Consider the following 14,117-nt stretch of genomic DNA (forward strand, 5'->3'; position numbering starts at 1 on the left):
GGATCAAGTTCTAAGTAGGCTTGATCGATAGCTTGGCGTCGATTTATAAAGAAGTGTTTTTATTTTTCGTTTGCGTACATTTACATTTTCGTCAAATTTCAAGAGAATCGGAAGGTATACCTTTTCCGAATTGCAAGTCGAAAGTAACAAGCAGAGAAACATAAAACATAAAACATTTTTTCAGAAACATTAAAAGCATATCTGGATGAAAAATTCAAGATGGTATTAGCTGCAATTAACTCTGCCAAAAGAAGCATATATTATACGATGTGGAGAAAAAAACCAATGACATTAAACTCGCTATATTGAATAATACGATGGCAACATCGAATAACAGTATCAACGATACACAAACTGAATTGGGAGTAGTATTCCCTATCCAAACAATCCAAGACTTTTTATCGTTTGAGGAGGCGATTGTCACTTCGGAAGGGAAGAAGAAAGCTTTGGTAGGTAAAAATATTGAATTAACACTTGATTACTTTATACGCGCCATACAACTTATTTCTCTTTGTGTTATTTTACTTCTTCGTAGTATCGGACAGCCATTCATTATAAGTTGTAAAATTTATCATCTATAAAATAAAGACATGAATAAACGTCATTCATAATGCACGCATTTTATATGTATAGTAGCTCGAAAACAAAGTGGAATCATTAATTTACGGTTATCTGTTCACGCTTAAGTTCGCGATCAACAATTGAGTCTTATACTCGCATGCGTATCGGCTATTAAATTGTTATAATATCAAACCTATAAATATAATCTTGTTATATTAAGTGGAATCGAATTTTGGTATTTGGAGAGACGTGCATAAAGAAATGTGTGAAAAAAATAATGATAGCAACGCTTTCGAAAACCGTCGAAACAGAATATTCAGCCTTTGGGAGGCAAATTCATGGAAAAGGGAAACGTAACTTTAGTGAGACGCAAACCTATTCGTGTTTGAACGGTTATTATTGTTTATATATTATTGACAAAATATATATAAAATTACCATAACAATTTACATATAAATATATGAATATATGTTTTGCAGATGTATTACTGGAAAAATTTGAATGCAGGGAATACAAACAATTAAATAGTGTGCTAAGTCGTTGGCTCTCCGGAGCAGGTGATCGGGAAGGAGGCCGAAAAAGACGAAGGTGCATCTGTGTTGTCGCCGAATCATAATTTATAATATTTATATGGTGTGTAAGGTGTAATTTCAAGGAACACACACGTATGGTTTAGTTTTATAAGTTTTTATTACAAATGGCGAACGGTCTCGGGAACGACTGTCCCGATCGGCGAACAAGCTCAGACTGGTTTCGGGAGAGTCTCCTCCCGAAAAGCATGACGACAAAACAAAAGCTCGCGCTGACAAAACTCGAAACGTCCGTTGGCAACGGCCGCGATCGTCCTCGCCGAACGCTTGTTTTCGAAGGACCGCGTTCCTGTTACTATGCTAGATAAATCACACTCGGCCATTCCTGACTAAATATTTCCGTCCTCGTAGTCAGGAAGTATTTTGCTCGACTATCCTAACATTTAGTCCAGGGTCTAATGTTCATTGCCTCCCATGTTCCCTCGTACGGCTTATGCGTTACTTGATGATCGGCGACATCTTTTACGACATACCTATCGTTGCGAAGGACTCTCGCTACTTCATACGGTCCTATGAACTCGGGTATAATTTTATGTGAAACGCCTTTACTAGTATCTATATTTTTTATCATTACATAATCGCCAACATTATAAACATGCGGAGGTTTACGTTTCTTATCAAAATATTCTTTGTTGTATTTTTGACTTTTCTTTATCTTTTCTGCTGCTCTCGCTCGCAAACGGTTCAAGTCGCGATTATTATCACTAATATTAGTTTCTAGGTACTCTCGAATCTTATCAACGACCTTACCTCGCTGATCTACGCCAAATAAAAGTGTACTCGGAGTTTCGCCTGTGGTTTTATAAACTGCGTTATTTATAGCGAATTCAATGCCAAAGCGAATATTACCTTACCAATACAATTTTTCATCGTTATTAATAAGTTTGCTTATCATAGGTCCTAACACTCTGTTAGTGCGCTCCACCTGTCCATTCGCTTTAGGACCTTTAGGTGAATGAGTCGCCGTACAAATATGTTGAATATTATTCTCTTTACAAAATAATTCAAAATCGCCAGAGGTAAAAGCTGTACCGCGGTCGGATACAATTATATGCGGTCTACTATAGTTACAAAAATGTGTTGTCAGCTGACTGATCACTTCACTAGTTGCCGTTGTCTTTGTTGGATATAGCTTAGTAAATTTCGTAAAGGAATCAATAACGACTAATAGATACCGCTTAGTTAATCGATCTCTGTCGATAGACCCATAATGGTCTATATGATACGTCTCAAACGGAAGTTGGCCCTTGGGGATACAATGCAAATATCCTTCCTTCTTGCCTGCGGACGGTGAGAAAGAAATGCATTTTAAGCAATTAGCGATGTGTTCTTTTATCTTCCGCCTCATATTAGGAAACCAATAACTTTTTGTTATCGTATCTAGTGTCTTTTCTTCCCCCAAATGTCCCATTTGGTCGTGATACTTATGCAAAACATGAGATTCCATCGCTTGCGGAACATAAAATAACAGCTCTTCTCCATATTTTCTATAATAGACTACTCCGTTTCTCATTTTGAATTGCGAATCATCTGACTTTTGGAGTTTCTCCCGCAACTCACGCAACTTATTATCTCGACTCTGACCGAGGGCCAAATTCAGCTCGAACGAATTATCCTCCACAATTAATATTTCGCTAGACAGTCGACTCAAAGCGTCTACATGAGTCATTTTCGTACCTGGTCGATGTTCGGTGACATAATCATATTCAAGTAGTTCAAGTACCCATCTATTTATACGTGGAGTAATATCCTTTTTCTTAATCGCAAGTGTTAATGAATTACAGTCAGTAATTATTTTAAACTTAATTCCGCTTAAATATACTCGAAAACGTCGCAAAGCGTAGATAATTGCCAGCATCTCCAGCTCAAAACTGTGATATCTACTTTCCACATCAGTTGTTTGTTTCGAAAAGAAAAAGACAGGATGAAATTGCTTATCATTGCCGCGTTGCATTAATACTGCTCCGAAACCTGCCATACTCGCATCGCAATGAAGTTCAGTTTCGCTAATCGGATTATATATAGCTAATACAGGCGCTGCTCTACTAGCCTTTCTTTAAGATTTTCAAACGCGAGCAGTTCGTTTGCACCGAATTTGAATGGAATATTCTTTCGCAACAAATCATATAGTGGCTTGGCGATTATCGAAAATGATTGAATGAATTTTCGAAAATAGGAATATAAGGCTACAAAACTGTGGACTTCTTTAGTATTACGAGGCACTGGAATTCTTTGAACTGCTTTCACTCCTTCTTTTGTCGGACTTATGCCGTCTTCCGATACTAAATATCCTAAAAACTCTATTTTAGTTTGTAAAAATGTACATTTATCGATTCTTAATTCAAGCTTGTTTACTACAAATAATTTGAATACCTCTTTTAAAATAGCAATATGTTGCTCAATCGTTTCCGTTGCGATAAGGACATCGTCTAGGTAAGCGACTATTATCATATACTCTCTCGCATACTCTCGCACAATTTTATTTAGCACGCTACTAATATATCGCTGAAATTTATTCGGTCCTACCTTTAAACCAAACGGCATGACAACAAATTCAAATTGACCAAACGGCGTCGTAAAGGCCGTATACTTAATCGACTCTTCGGACAATTTTATATGATAAAATCTATTCTTTAGATCTAACTTTGTAAAATATTTTTTTCCACGCAACGAATCAATTAATTGTAAGTCCTCTATATTTGCCATTGGATAATTATCTCCCATTAATAGCTTGTTTAACTCACGATAGTCTATACATAATCGCAAATCGCCCGTTTTTTTCGCACTAACACAATAGGAGAGGCGTATTCTGACTCGCTAGGACGTATAATTCCTTTTTCAAGCAAAGAATCCAATAAAACACGAAGAGCATATTTCTCAGTATATGAAAGTCTACGGGGAGTAAATTGAAAAGGCTTAGGATCTTTAAGTATTAACTTAATTTCTGCATTAATTGCCGGTTTATCGGGTTTCTCGGGTTTAACATAATTCTCGACAAATATTTCCTCTACCATTTTTTGCGCTTCTAAACTTACATCGGGATTAATATTTAATGATTCTTGCGGCTTTCTTTCTAAATCGTCAATATCAATGTTTAATATTTCACGGATTACTTGATTTTCGGCTTCTTCGTCAGATGAGTTTTTTTTTCTAAAAAATTGTCGTAAAACATCTCTACCGATCACTACGGAAGATTTCATCGACATCGCGGGTACTACCAACAACGATACATTTTCCGGTTCCTTATCGTTAAGGGCCATTCTAACCGTTAAACGTCCTTTCGCTTCTAATATGCTATCATTTAAACCTCGATATTCGCAATCTCCCGATAATATTGGTGTAATTAAATTTGGCGGTACGAAACTATCTTTTATGAAACTCACGGGACTACCTGTATCTAACAAAGTATCGAGTTTACAATTTAACGCAAAATCCCCGTTATCGTTACTTAGCTGATAATCCAAGTCTCTACGGAAATCCTTGATCTCTCCGATGAATACACTATTTACGTCGGTCTTCTTATTTCCTGGGCTGTCCTTTGATACGTCGCCCTTCGTATGCTCTTTCGACGGGCACTCTTTTGACTTATGTCCCACTTGAAGACAATTGAAGCAAGCACCTCTCTCACGTTTCGGCATCGGACACTTGGCAGCCATGTGTCCTACAGCGTTACAATTAAAGCACTTTGGTTCTGGCTTTATTCCTGAATCACCTTCGATCTTCTTAGTCGCTCCTGCCGCTTTGCTCACGTCCTTGATGACTGGCTGCTTCTCGATTTTGTGTTGCATCTTTTGGTCGACTCCGAGAGAAACGTTTTCCAACGCCTTTAACAATATTTCCTTGTTGGGAAACTGCTGCATCATAGCCTGATATTTGATTGTCTTAGCCGGAATACCATCAATTACGTAGTCGACGATCTCACTTTCTTCTATGGGAACTTTATTCGCCAAGATAAGCTTTTTGTGGAAATATTCGGCAAATGTTTCGCCGTGCTGCCACGTTCTGCTCTCGAATTCCTTCCTTAGCGTTAACCGTTTTTCTCGCCGACCATACATAGCTTCCATGCGTATTAACAATTCATCAACCGTCAAGGAAAGATGCGCAGGCACTGAATGAAACCATTCGGCGGCGTCACCCGTTAGTTTCGCTCCCAGCAACAATTTGGTCATATTATCGACTAACTGATACATTTGTTTCACCATCATTAACTGTTCCTTCCAACACTGATACGATTCCTTTTTTCCATCGAACGCAGATAGCATTTCCTTCAAATTAGTCAGGCTAATTTTCGACGCCACACTTTCAGGCCGTTGCACCGTCACCGCGCTCACGTTGCTTGCAGAAGTCGTCGGCTGTGTCATGGAACGTAGAAACTCGTTTTCTCTCCGCATAAACTCTCTATTTCTCTTCGCATTAATTCGCCTTCTAGTCTCAAAATTTCAAGATCTTTGTCCCATTCGTCTGACGGTCCTCGCGGAGGTCTTGGCTCTCTGTCCTCCGTCCTCGTGCCTCCAGCTGCCGTCGCACCTTCCGTTTCGTCTGTCACATCCTCTGTATTCGCGTCAACATCATCCATCCATTGACCGGACGGGTCTGCTTGATTCAGTCTTGCAATCAACTCAGACTTGACACCACTGATACTCAGATTTATCTGCCTTAGCTTCTCCTTCAACGCGAGTACCGTAAATACGTTCGGATTCATCGTAACGCTTCGCCGCTCGTTCGATATTTCACACGACTTTCTGACTTCCGATTAACACACGTTCTAATCGTTTATGCTAGATAACCGATTATCTCACATAAAGTCAGTTACTTTCTCTGCCGACCGTATACAGTTTATAATTCTTCACTCGAGTAAGCAACCGATCACTACACTCGAATCACCTCGGGTTCGCGAATCCGCTTTACTTCTGCGATCGCAATTTCCGTACCGAAACGTTATCACGCTTGTCCCGTATACACACCGTATATCTTGGATACATATATCCCACTTCTGATTATTGTAAGGTGTAATTTCAAGGAACACACACGTACGGTTTAGTTTTATAAGTTTTTATTACAAATGGCGAACGGTCTCGGGAACGACTGTCCCGATCGGCGAACAAGCTCAGACTGGTTTCGGGAGAGTCTCCTCTCGAAAAGCATGACGACAAAACAAAAGCTCGCGCTGACAAAACTCGAAACGTCCGTTGGCAACGGCCGCGATCTTCCTCGCCGAACGCTTGTTTTCGAAGGACCGCGTTCCTGTTACTATGCTAGATATATCACAGGTGTAATTGCGCGCGCGCGCGCGCACACACACACACACACACACACACACACACACACACACACACACACAATTCCTTCATTGCTTAATGATAGTTTCGTTTCATTCATTAAGAGCTGCAACAGAATGTGGAGGAGACGATGGCGCTATTCCTGATCGGCAACAAGTCCGACCTCGTACAACAGCGTAAAGGTGAGGGACGACTAGAAGAGTGGAAGTTACGCCATGAAAATTACGTTCGGATATTAAACAATGATATTTCGGTAAAGTATACAGGAAAACTCATGTTAATTTTATTTTTTATTTTTTATTTCATGTAATAGTTTTTAATACAATAATATTTGCCTCGTCGTTCGCTGTAGGAGTGGCCTCGCTGAGAATGCCATCGTGCGCGCGCTTGCCCGCGTCCCATTTCTCGTCGAAGTCCTAAAAAAATACAGGAATATTATAAACAGAATATGTATTTGTGATTGTGTTAGTGTTTGTGTATGTGATAATAAAGGGAGATAATACTATTAATATAAAAAGAAATAAATACTCTTTCTCTCTTGTTGCTGCTCTTGTGGTTGTTGTAGCTGTTCTTGCGATTGCTGCGGTTGTTGCAGCTGCTGCGACGGCTGTTCCTGCGGTGGTTGCTGTGTCTGCTCTTGCTGCAATGACTGTTCCTGCGGCTTCTCCTGCTGCCGCTGCAATTGCAGTTCTATTTTTTGCATCTGCATCAGTAGCAATTGCTGGCCTCGCTGCTGCTGCAGATGCTGCTCCTTTTGCTGCCGCAGCAATTGCTGCATCATCGCTTGCAGCCGCTGCAGAGTAATGCATGCGGGAACACTACTGTCATCTTCATCAAACATGTCTTTATCATCTGCAGTCTCTTCAGCTGGAAGAAGATAATAATAATAATAAAATATGTGATGTAATTAATATAAACTATATTAATTAGGCGTGCACGTGGTGTAATTTTCTCGATGTGAATGAGGCTTATCAATGACCATCATAGGAACGTTCAGTTAAAAAGAAAGAAAAATAATTCGCAAGGTGCGAGATGAGTATATAACGCGCCGCCAGTCACTCTCTCTCTAATGACTCTCATATGATGTTACTGAAAAGTCAAGCGCGCCTATCACCAGTAATATCCACAGTAACCAACGTATCGAATATAAAGATAAAATATATAATACTTACTTGACATTTTGCTCCTCAATATTTTAGGGTGCTCTAATTAACCTCTTTTGAAGTTCTTCTCCACGTCCACCTATGCAATAAAGACGCTCTGTCTATTCGTGTGATGACAGTTGACACACGAATAAACAGAGCGTCTTTGTGTGTGTAGGTGAAGGAAGAAAAACACCGTGACTTGCATCTCGAATCGGAGCATTCGAGCATTTTGTTCTTGTAAAATTGCTTACATACATACATACATACATACATACATACATACATACATATAATCACACCCATATATAATCACACCCATATATAATCCCACCCAAATATAATCACACGCTTGATATACCCATGCTTCGCTACGGTATGCGAAGGATTTTATAATTCACCCTTGAATCTAACGAAATTATGCTTTAATTAAAATATTTTTTAATATTTTATTATTGAAAAATATTTCAGTTATAAAACATATTTTCGATTTGTTTAGTATTGATGTTATATTGGCTGCGTTCAGCAGAACGCAACAGTTTTCAACCGTTTTATGATTCTCTGCTGAACGATTCTAAATGCACTCAAAGTCTCAACACGTTCATTCAGCGGTCGCCATGATTTTCAGCTAATTAAAAGTACGCTGAATATGGCTGTGTTCAGCAGAGCGCAACAGTTTTCAACCGTTTTATGATTCTCTGCTGAACGATTCTAAGCGCATCAAAGTCTCAACACGTTCACTCAGCGGTCGGCATGATTTTCAGCGAACTAAAAGTACGCTGTATCTCAAGCAAAACGTTATCAGTAAAATAACTGCCTCCAGTGTATTAACATCGCTGAGAATGTATAAATATAAATATACATATAAAATATTATTTATAACGCAATAGATACAGTGGAAACGCACAGAAAGTTACGAAATGGTATGTAAAAATATTAATATAAGAAAATAAATAAATATATTATAATTATAATTTAGATAAATTCGGGTTAGCACGCATATAACATAGAATAATAGGTTAAATCGTTAAATGTATACAAAATATGTTATACTTTGATGCATTATACTTATTAATTAAATGTAATGTACTAACTTAAATTATAATATTACTATAATAAAATATACATACCTTTTAATGATGTTTATGGCACATCTTGTAATATGTGATGCATTCCTACTATCTCTTGGTAATTTTCTTCAAAATAATTATTGAACAAGTTTACATAAGTACATAAGTACATGACATTTAATTAATAAGTATAATGCATCAAAGTATTTTACATATTTTATATATATTTAGGGGGTCTATACACGTATATCCCATACAGCACAAAATGTTTTCAAAAAATATTTCTGAATATTTCTATAAAAATATTGCAAGAAATATTTTAAAATGGTTTTAGGAATATTTTAAAAAAGTTAAAAAACCTTTTGTGATAACATTTTTAAGAATATTTTGAGAATCTTTTAAATGTTCTTCTTTATCACCCAGGAAATATTTTCTTAAATATTTGAAATATATTTTTGAAATATTAATTTAAATCAACATATTTATTGTTTTATAATCTTGTTCCAAAATATTTAAAAATATTTTAAATCTATTATTGGTTCTAAAATCTTTTTCCAAATATTTTTGAAATATTATGAAATATTCTTAATTAAAAGATGCATGATAGCGCATCTTTCCGTGCTAGTTTGGAACGACGCTGCTAGGCAGCGCATAATGGTAAGACTAACTCGTAAGTAAATTTCAGTTGAGGGCTAATATAAGCAGGTCTCTGGCGAAGCAAAATCATGACATTCACAAGATAGATATGTATATTTTTCAAATATCAAAAAAAAAGATGTACCTATACTTTACAGATATTAAAAAAATCTTTCAAACATGAAACACAATTATTACTTATTGGGTTAAACATATTTTATTTTTTGAAGTAATATTTCTAAAAGATTTTACAAATATTATTGAATATATTTATTTGCAATCTTATAAAAATATTTTTGAAAATATTTTTCTGACATGATCTGGCGGACATAGAAACATTCAAAAAATATTTTTGTGAATTATTTTAATCTTCATAAAAAATATTTAAAAAATATTTTAAAAACATTTTGTGCTCTATGGGATATGAGTTTGGCTCGCAAGTCCGGCTTGGCGAGCTTGATTCGTGAGTTGGACGCGAACGTTTTTTCACCACACACGAAAAGAAAATGTGCGAATTTGGCTCATCTGACGCCGAGCTCGGCTCGTGACATCCCATCCACAAACGAGTAGAAGCCGAGCCGAGCCGGACTTGCGAGTTAAACTCGTACGTGTATAGACCCCCTTAACCTATTATTCTATGTTATATGCGTGCAAACCCGAATTTATCTAAATTATAATTACATATTTCTTTATTTTCTTATATTAATATCAAGAGACACGGTAGTGTCTCGCGCCAAGTACACGCGGAGTGAGACCGACCGTGACTCTTTTACGCGACGCGACGGGTTGCGAGTACTCGAGATGTTGAGATCTCGATAACGAGTAAACGGATCAAGTTCTAAATAGGCTTGATCGATAGCTTGGGGTCGAATTAGGGGGGGGGGTTTCTCTTATAATATTCCGCTACGTGCCCTACGAGCGGAGATATTGCGACGCAAAGTCCAAATGTGAAAATTTTTTTTAAGATACTCCTCCTCCTAACGCCGCGACGTCTTATGACATATATATATCAGAAAATGTCACTTTCACTTTTTCGACGCTGGCGGCGCTTTCGCGCAGTGTAGATAGTGCGTTCGTAGTTCAGTTAATAATACGTGTGTGTACTGCGCGCAGTGCAGATAGTGCGTTTAGCGCGCTATAAGTCAGTTCAATTAACCTATCGAGAGACACGGTAGTGTCGGAGCGAGACCGACCGTGACTCTTTACGCGACGCGACGATTAATTCAAGGTAATTGTTTTATATGTAATTATCCTATATATCTATTATTCTATATATATTACTGTTACTTACTATACTACGTTTACGCGATTACGCGAGTGCGTTTACACAGGTTAACCTATAGATATATTGACGGCATGGAGCTGATTACGAAGAGATCCCGTTTACGCGAAGGAATTATCGTAAGTTATCGTATCGTTTTCGTAAGTTACTATACAGAATTAAGTAACGCTCGCGTAAACGTAGTATAGGTTAGTATATATATACACGTGATTTCTGCCCAGTGCTCTGAATGTTATGTGATTTTCGCCCAGTGCTCTGAATGTCATCTAGTCATACATATCATGCTTTGATACAAGGAACGTGAAAAAGAGCAGGAAAAGAAAAGAACAAACAGAAGAGACAGATTCAAGCTTTGTCTTTTAATCTGGACGAAGACAATGCCGAAAAATCCCCGCAGTCAGAAAATGAGCAATCTGATGGCCTCGCGATTAAGAAGATTAAGAAAAATCCAGATGTAGATACAAGTTTCTTGCCAGATAGGGAAAGGGAGGAGGAGGAAAATAAACTTAAGGAAGAATTGAGGCAAGAATGGGCTGGAAAGCAGAACGCGTTGAAGGAAGAAGAAATTGAGATCACATTCAGTTATTGGGATGGATCTGGCTATCGTCGGAGTGTTATAATGAAGAAAGGTGAATGTCTCAGTGATTTAGAGAATTTTTAAGTTATTAAAATACTCCAGTGTCACTTTTGGAGTAACATTGGCGTGATATATAATGTTCTACTGCATAAATTAAATTTTCACATACAGGTAATTCTATCTATCAGCTTCTTCAGAGATGTTTAGAAGTTCTGAAGCGTGAATTCAGCGAGCTTAAAACAGTAATGGTAGATCAGTTAATGTATGTCAAGGAGGATCTTTCTTATATTACCGCACCATTATATGTTTTACGATTTTATTGTAACTAAGGTAAAGATACTAAGTGATAAAACTTATGAAGCAATATCACAATGTTGGCATGTTATTTTAATGTATGTAATATTGCGATTAGGCACGAGGAAAAAGCGAACCTCTGTTCACATTTGACGTTCACGATGATATTCGTGTTATGCACGATGTTTCTGTCGAAACCGAGGAATCACATGCCGGAAAAATTTTACTTAGGTATTTATCATTAAAAGAATACTTTGTATAATTCTCTTTTATGTTATTTCTCATTAGATCATGGTACGAGAGGAACAAACACATTTTTCCAGCGAGTAGATGGGAACCTTTTGATCCAACGAAAAGTTATGACAAATATACAGTGTCGGATAAAAATAGGAAGAAAGATAAAATCTGATAAACTTAGATTCAACGAATTGTCCAATTTCGTTTAAAGGATTCAGATTCAAATTCATTCAGTTATGTGATAATATTTAATTCATTTACTCGATTATGTAGCTCTACTAAATTACAGTCCTTTGAATCTGAATCCTTTAAACGAAATTGGACAATTCGTTGAATCTAAGTTTATCAGATTTTATCTTTCTTCCTATTTTTATCCAACACTGTATACTTGTCATAACTTTTCGTTGGATCAAAAGGTTCCCATCTACTCGCTGGAAAAATGTGTTTGTTCCTCTCGTACCATGATCTAATGAGAAATAACATAAAAGAGAATTATACAAAGTATTCTTTTAATGATAAATACCTAAGTAAAATTTTTCCGGCATGTGATTCCTCGGTTTCGACAGAAGCATCGTGCATAACACGAATATCATCGTGAACGTCAAATGTGAACAGAGGCCCGCTCTTTCCTCGTGCTTATAGATATCCATTAACAGGTGGTACTTATGGTCGGCAGTCCAGACTCCGGAAAATCGCATTTTGCAAAGAATTATCTGAAGGAATACGGATACGTCAACAGACACTTTAGTGCTGGTCTACAACCTTGCTTTAAAGGATATTTAAGCTCTAAGCCGTAAGAAATTGACCAATCACAATGGAATGTGAGGAGAATACTCGACTGTGATTGGTCAATTTCTTACGGCTTAGAGCTTAAATACCTTTTAAAGCAAGGTTGTAGACCAGCACTTAGGCAGCTGGCAGAAGTGCATTGCTGCAGTCCAACAATACTTGAATCAAGGAAAAAGTATAGTTATAGACAATACCAATCCTGATCCAGCTTCGAGAAAGAGATATATTGAGATAGCCAAGAAGCGCAATGTCTCGGTCAGATGTTTCGTCATGACGACAAGTATAGAACACGCGAAACGTAATAATAAGGTAATCGGAAATTAACATTAACCGTCATCGTGTGAAAGAATCGTATGAAGTAATGTTTCCGAAAATTCTAATCGATTTATTATTATATTACAGTTTCGCGAGTTGACTGATCCAAGCCACATTTCAATCAACGAGATTATTATCAACTCCTACGTGTAAGTAGATTTTAGATATATACATCTCTACACTCAAAATTATTTATCTTTGGATATGTAATTATACTTTGATGTTACTCTTTTGCGGGTAAATGGTCGACAGAAGCTTACAATGTGGTACAAAATTGTTCCTCAAAGGGAGTTGCTGCCCAAACTCAGATTGAAGGTTGCATTCAAACTAATATTTTTGCAAATATTTATTTTATGATATAAAATTATGAGGTAAGTAGTTATTATTATCCAATCTTCGAGAATCTCTTTGCAGATGCGCAAATTAATTGAAATTAATTAATTTTTTAAAGCTAATTTCCCTTACTGAAGAACTGGTAATGAACGGCATGCTGAACAAGTAGGCATGGGACCAGATGAATGAAGCCAGAAACACTTGAATCTATCTGTACATAAGTGTTGTCAAGAAACTCTACAATTTTCACGCATAATCCGCGATTCTTAGTCAGTATGGACTAGAGTTTAATACAATCGCCATTGATGATCCCTTTTAATCGCGTCAAAATTGATTATTTCGCTTTTTGACTTCGTTCTCTACTCATGTTGTAAAATAGTTTTCCGATTGCGTAGAATATTTTTATTTAGAAAGAAATTTATAAAGATTGTTATATTGATCGTAGAGTAGAGAAAACAATAAAACTTAACATTTTACAAAGTAGTGTCACATTTAAACTAGAACATTGTATCGAATAACTCAGACGAATTAGGAAATTCGTTTCTACGTGATTCATGTCTATTTCTGATTGGGGACGATTCGAGAACTCATTGAAATAATTTAATTTCTTTTCACGTTTAAATTTAGGTCACCGTAGATTAAACTTGTTACCTTAGAAGTTATTGTTAAATGGCGCATTTTATTTAATATTCCGCACTTCACTGTTGTGGCATAAAATTATTTTATGTTTCAAAAGATGGAGACTAAGCTTTCGGATTAATCCAGATGTACGCATATATACTATATATATTTGATTAATTGTTTACTTAGATATCGATGATTCTTGCGCGATATGCTAATACATTTTTTTCTATGCAAGATTTCAATGCAGTAGAAACTAGTTAACTGAGAAAAAGAGTCTATAAAACTATAAATGATTCGTAACTCGTGCAATTGCGCTCAACTGGAAACGTTTGGCAGTTATGAAATGTTAATATTTAATATTGTTGATAAACATAATATAGAAATATTT

General features: G+C 36.7%; 1 protein-coding gene and 1 long non-coding RNA gene across 3 annotated transcripts; one reads left to right on the forward strand and one right to left on the reverse strand.

Moving 5' to 3' along the window:
- Nucleotides 1-6,341: 6,341 nt before the first annotated feature.
- LOC139776636 (uncharacterized) lies at nt 6,342-7,881 on the reverse strand. The gene is made up of 2 exons (XM_071713449.1): nt 6,959-7,881; nt 6,342-6,846 (listed from the first exon to the last, which is right to left on the reverse strand). Exons 1-2 carry the CDS (start codon nt 7,269-7,271, stop codon nt 6,728-6,730), a joined length of 432 nt encoding a protein of 143 aa, XP_071569550.1. The 5' UTR covers nt 7,272-7,881; the 3' UTR covers nt 6,342-6,727.
- Nucleotides 7,882-10,148: 2,267 nt separating this feature from the next.
- LOC139776638 (uncharacterized) lies at nt 10,149-13,585 on the forward strand. Of its 2 annotated transcripts, XR_011719131.1 has the most exons (5): nt 10,149-11,189; nt 11,309-11,467; nt 12,325-12,766; nt 12,860-13,143; nt 13,224-13,585. It is a non-coding gene; the product is annotated as an uncharacterized lncRNA (long non-coding RNA). The 2 variants fall into 2 exon arrangements; XR_011719130.1 differs by having other exon boundaries at nt 10,161-11,189; nt 12,860-13,585.
- The last annotated feature ends 532 nt before the right edge of the window (nt 13,586-14,117 follow it).

Source organism: Temnothorax nylanderi, unplaced genomic scaffold (genome assembly GCF_030848795.1).
Source record: "Temnothorax nylanderi isolate EJ_2023f unplaced genomic scaffold, tnyl_v1.0 TNYL_tig0124_pilon, whole genome shotgun sequence".
Taxonomy (NCBI): domain Eukaryota; kingdom Metazoa; phylum Arthropoda; class Insecta; order Hymenoptera; family Formicidae; genus Temnothorax; species Temnothorax nylanderi.

Excerpts from the sequence above, each read along its gene's own strand:
- LOC139776636 (XM_071713449.1), bottom strand. The coding sequence starts at position 7,271 with ATGTTTGATGAAGATGACAGTAGTGTTCCCGCATGCATTACTCTGCAG. Across the intron at positions 6,847-6,958 it reads GCAGCAACAAGAGAGAAAGA|GACTTCGACGAGAAATGGGA; the intron begins GTATTTATTTCT and ends GTATTTTTTTAG.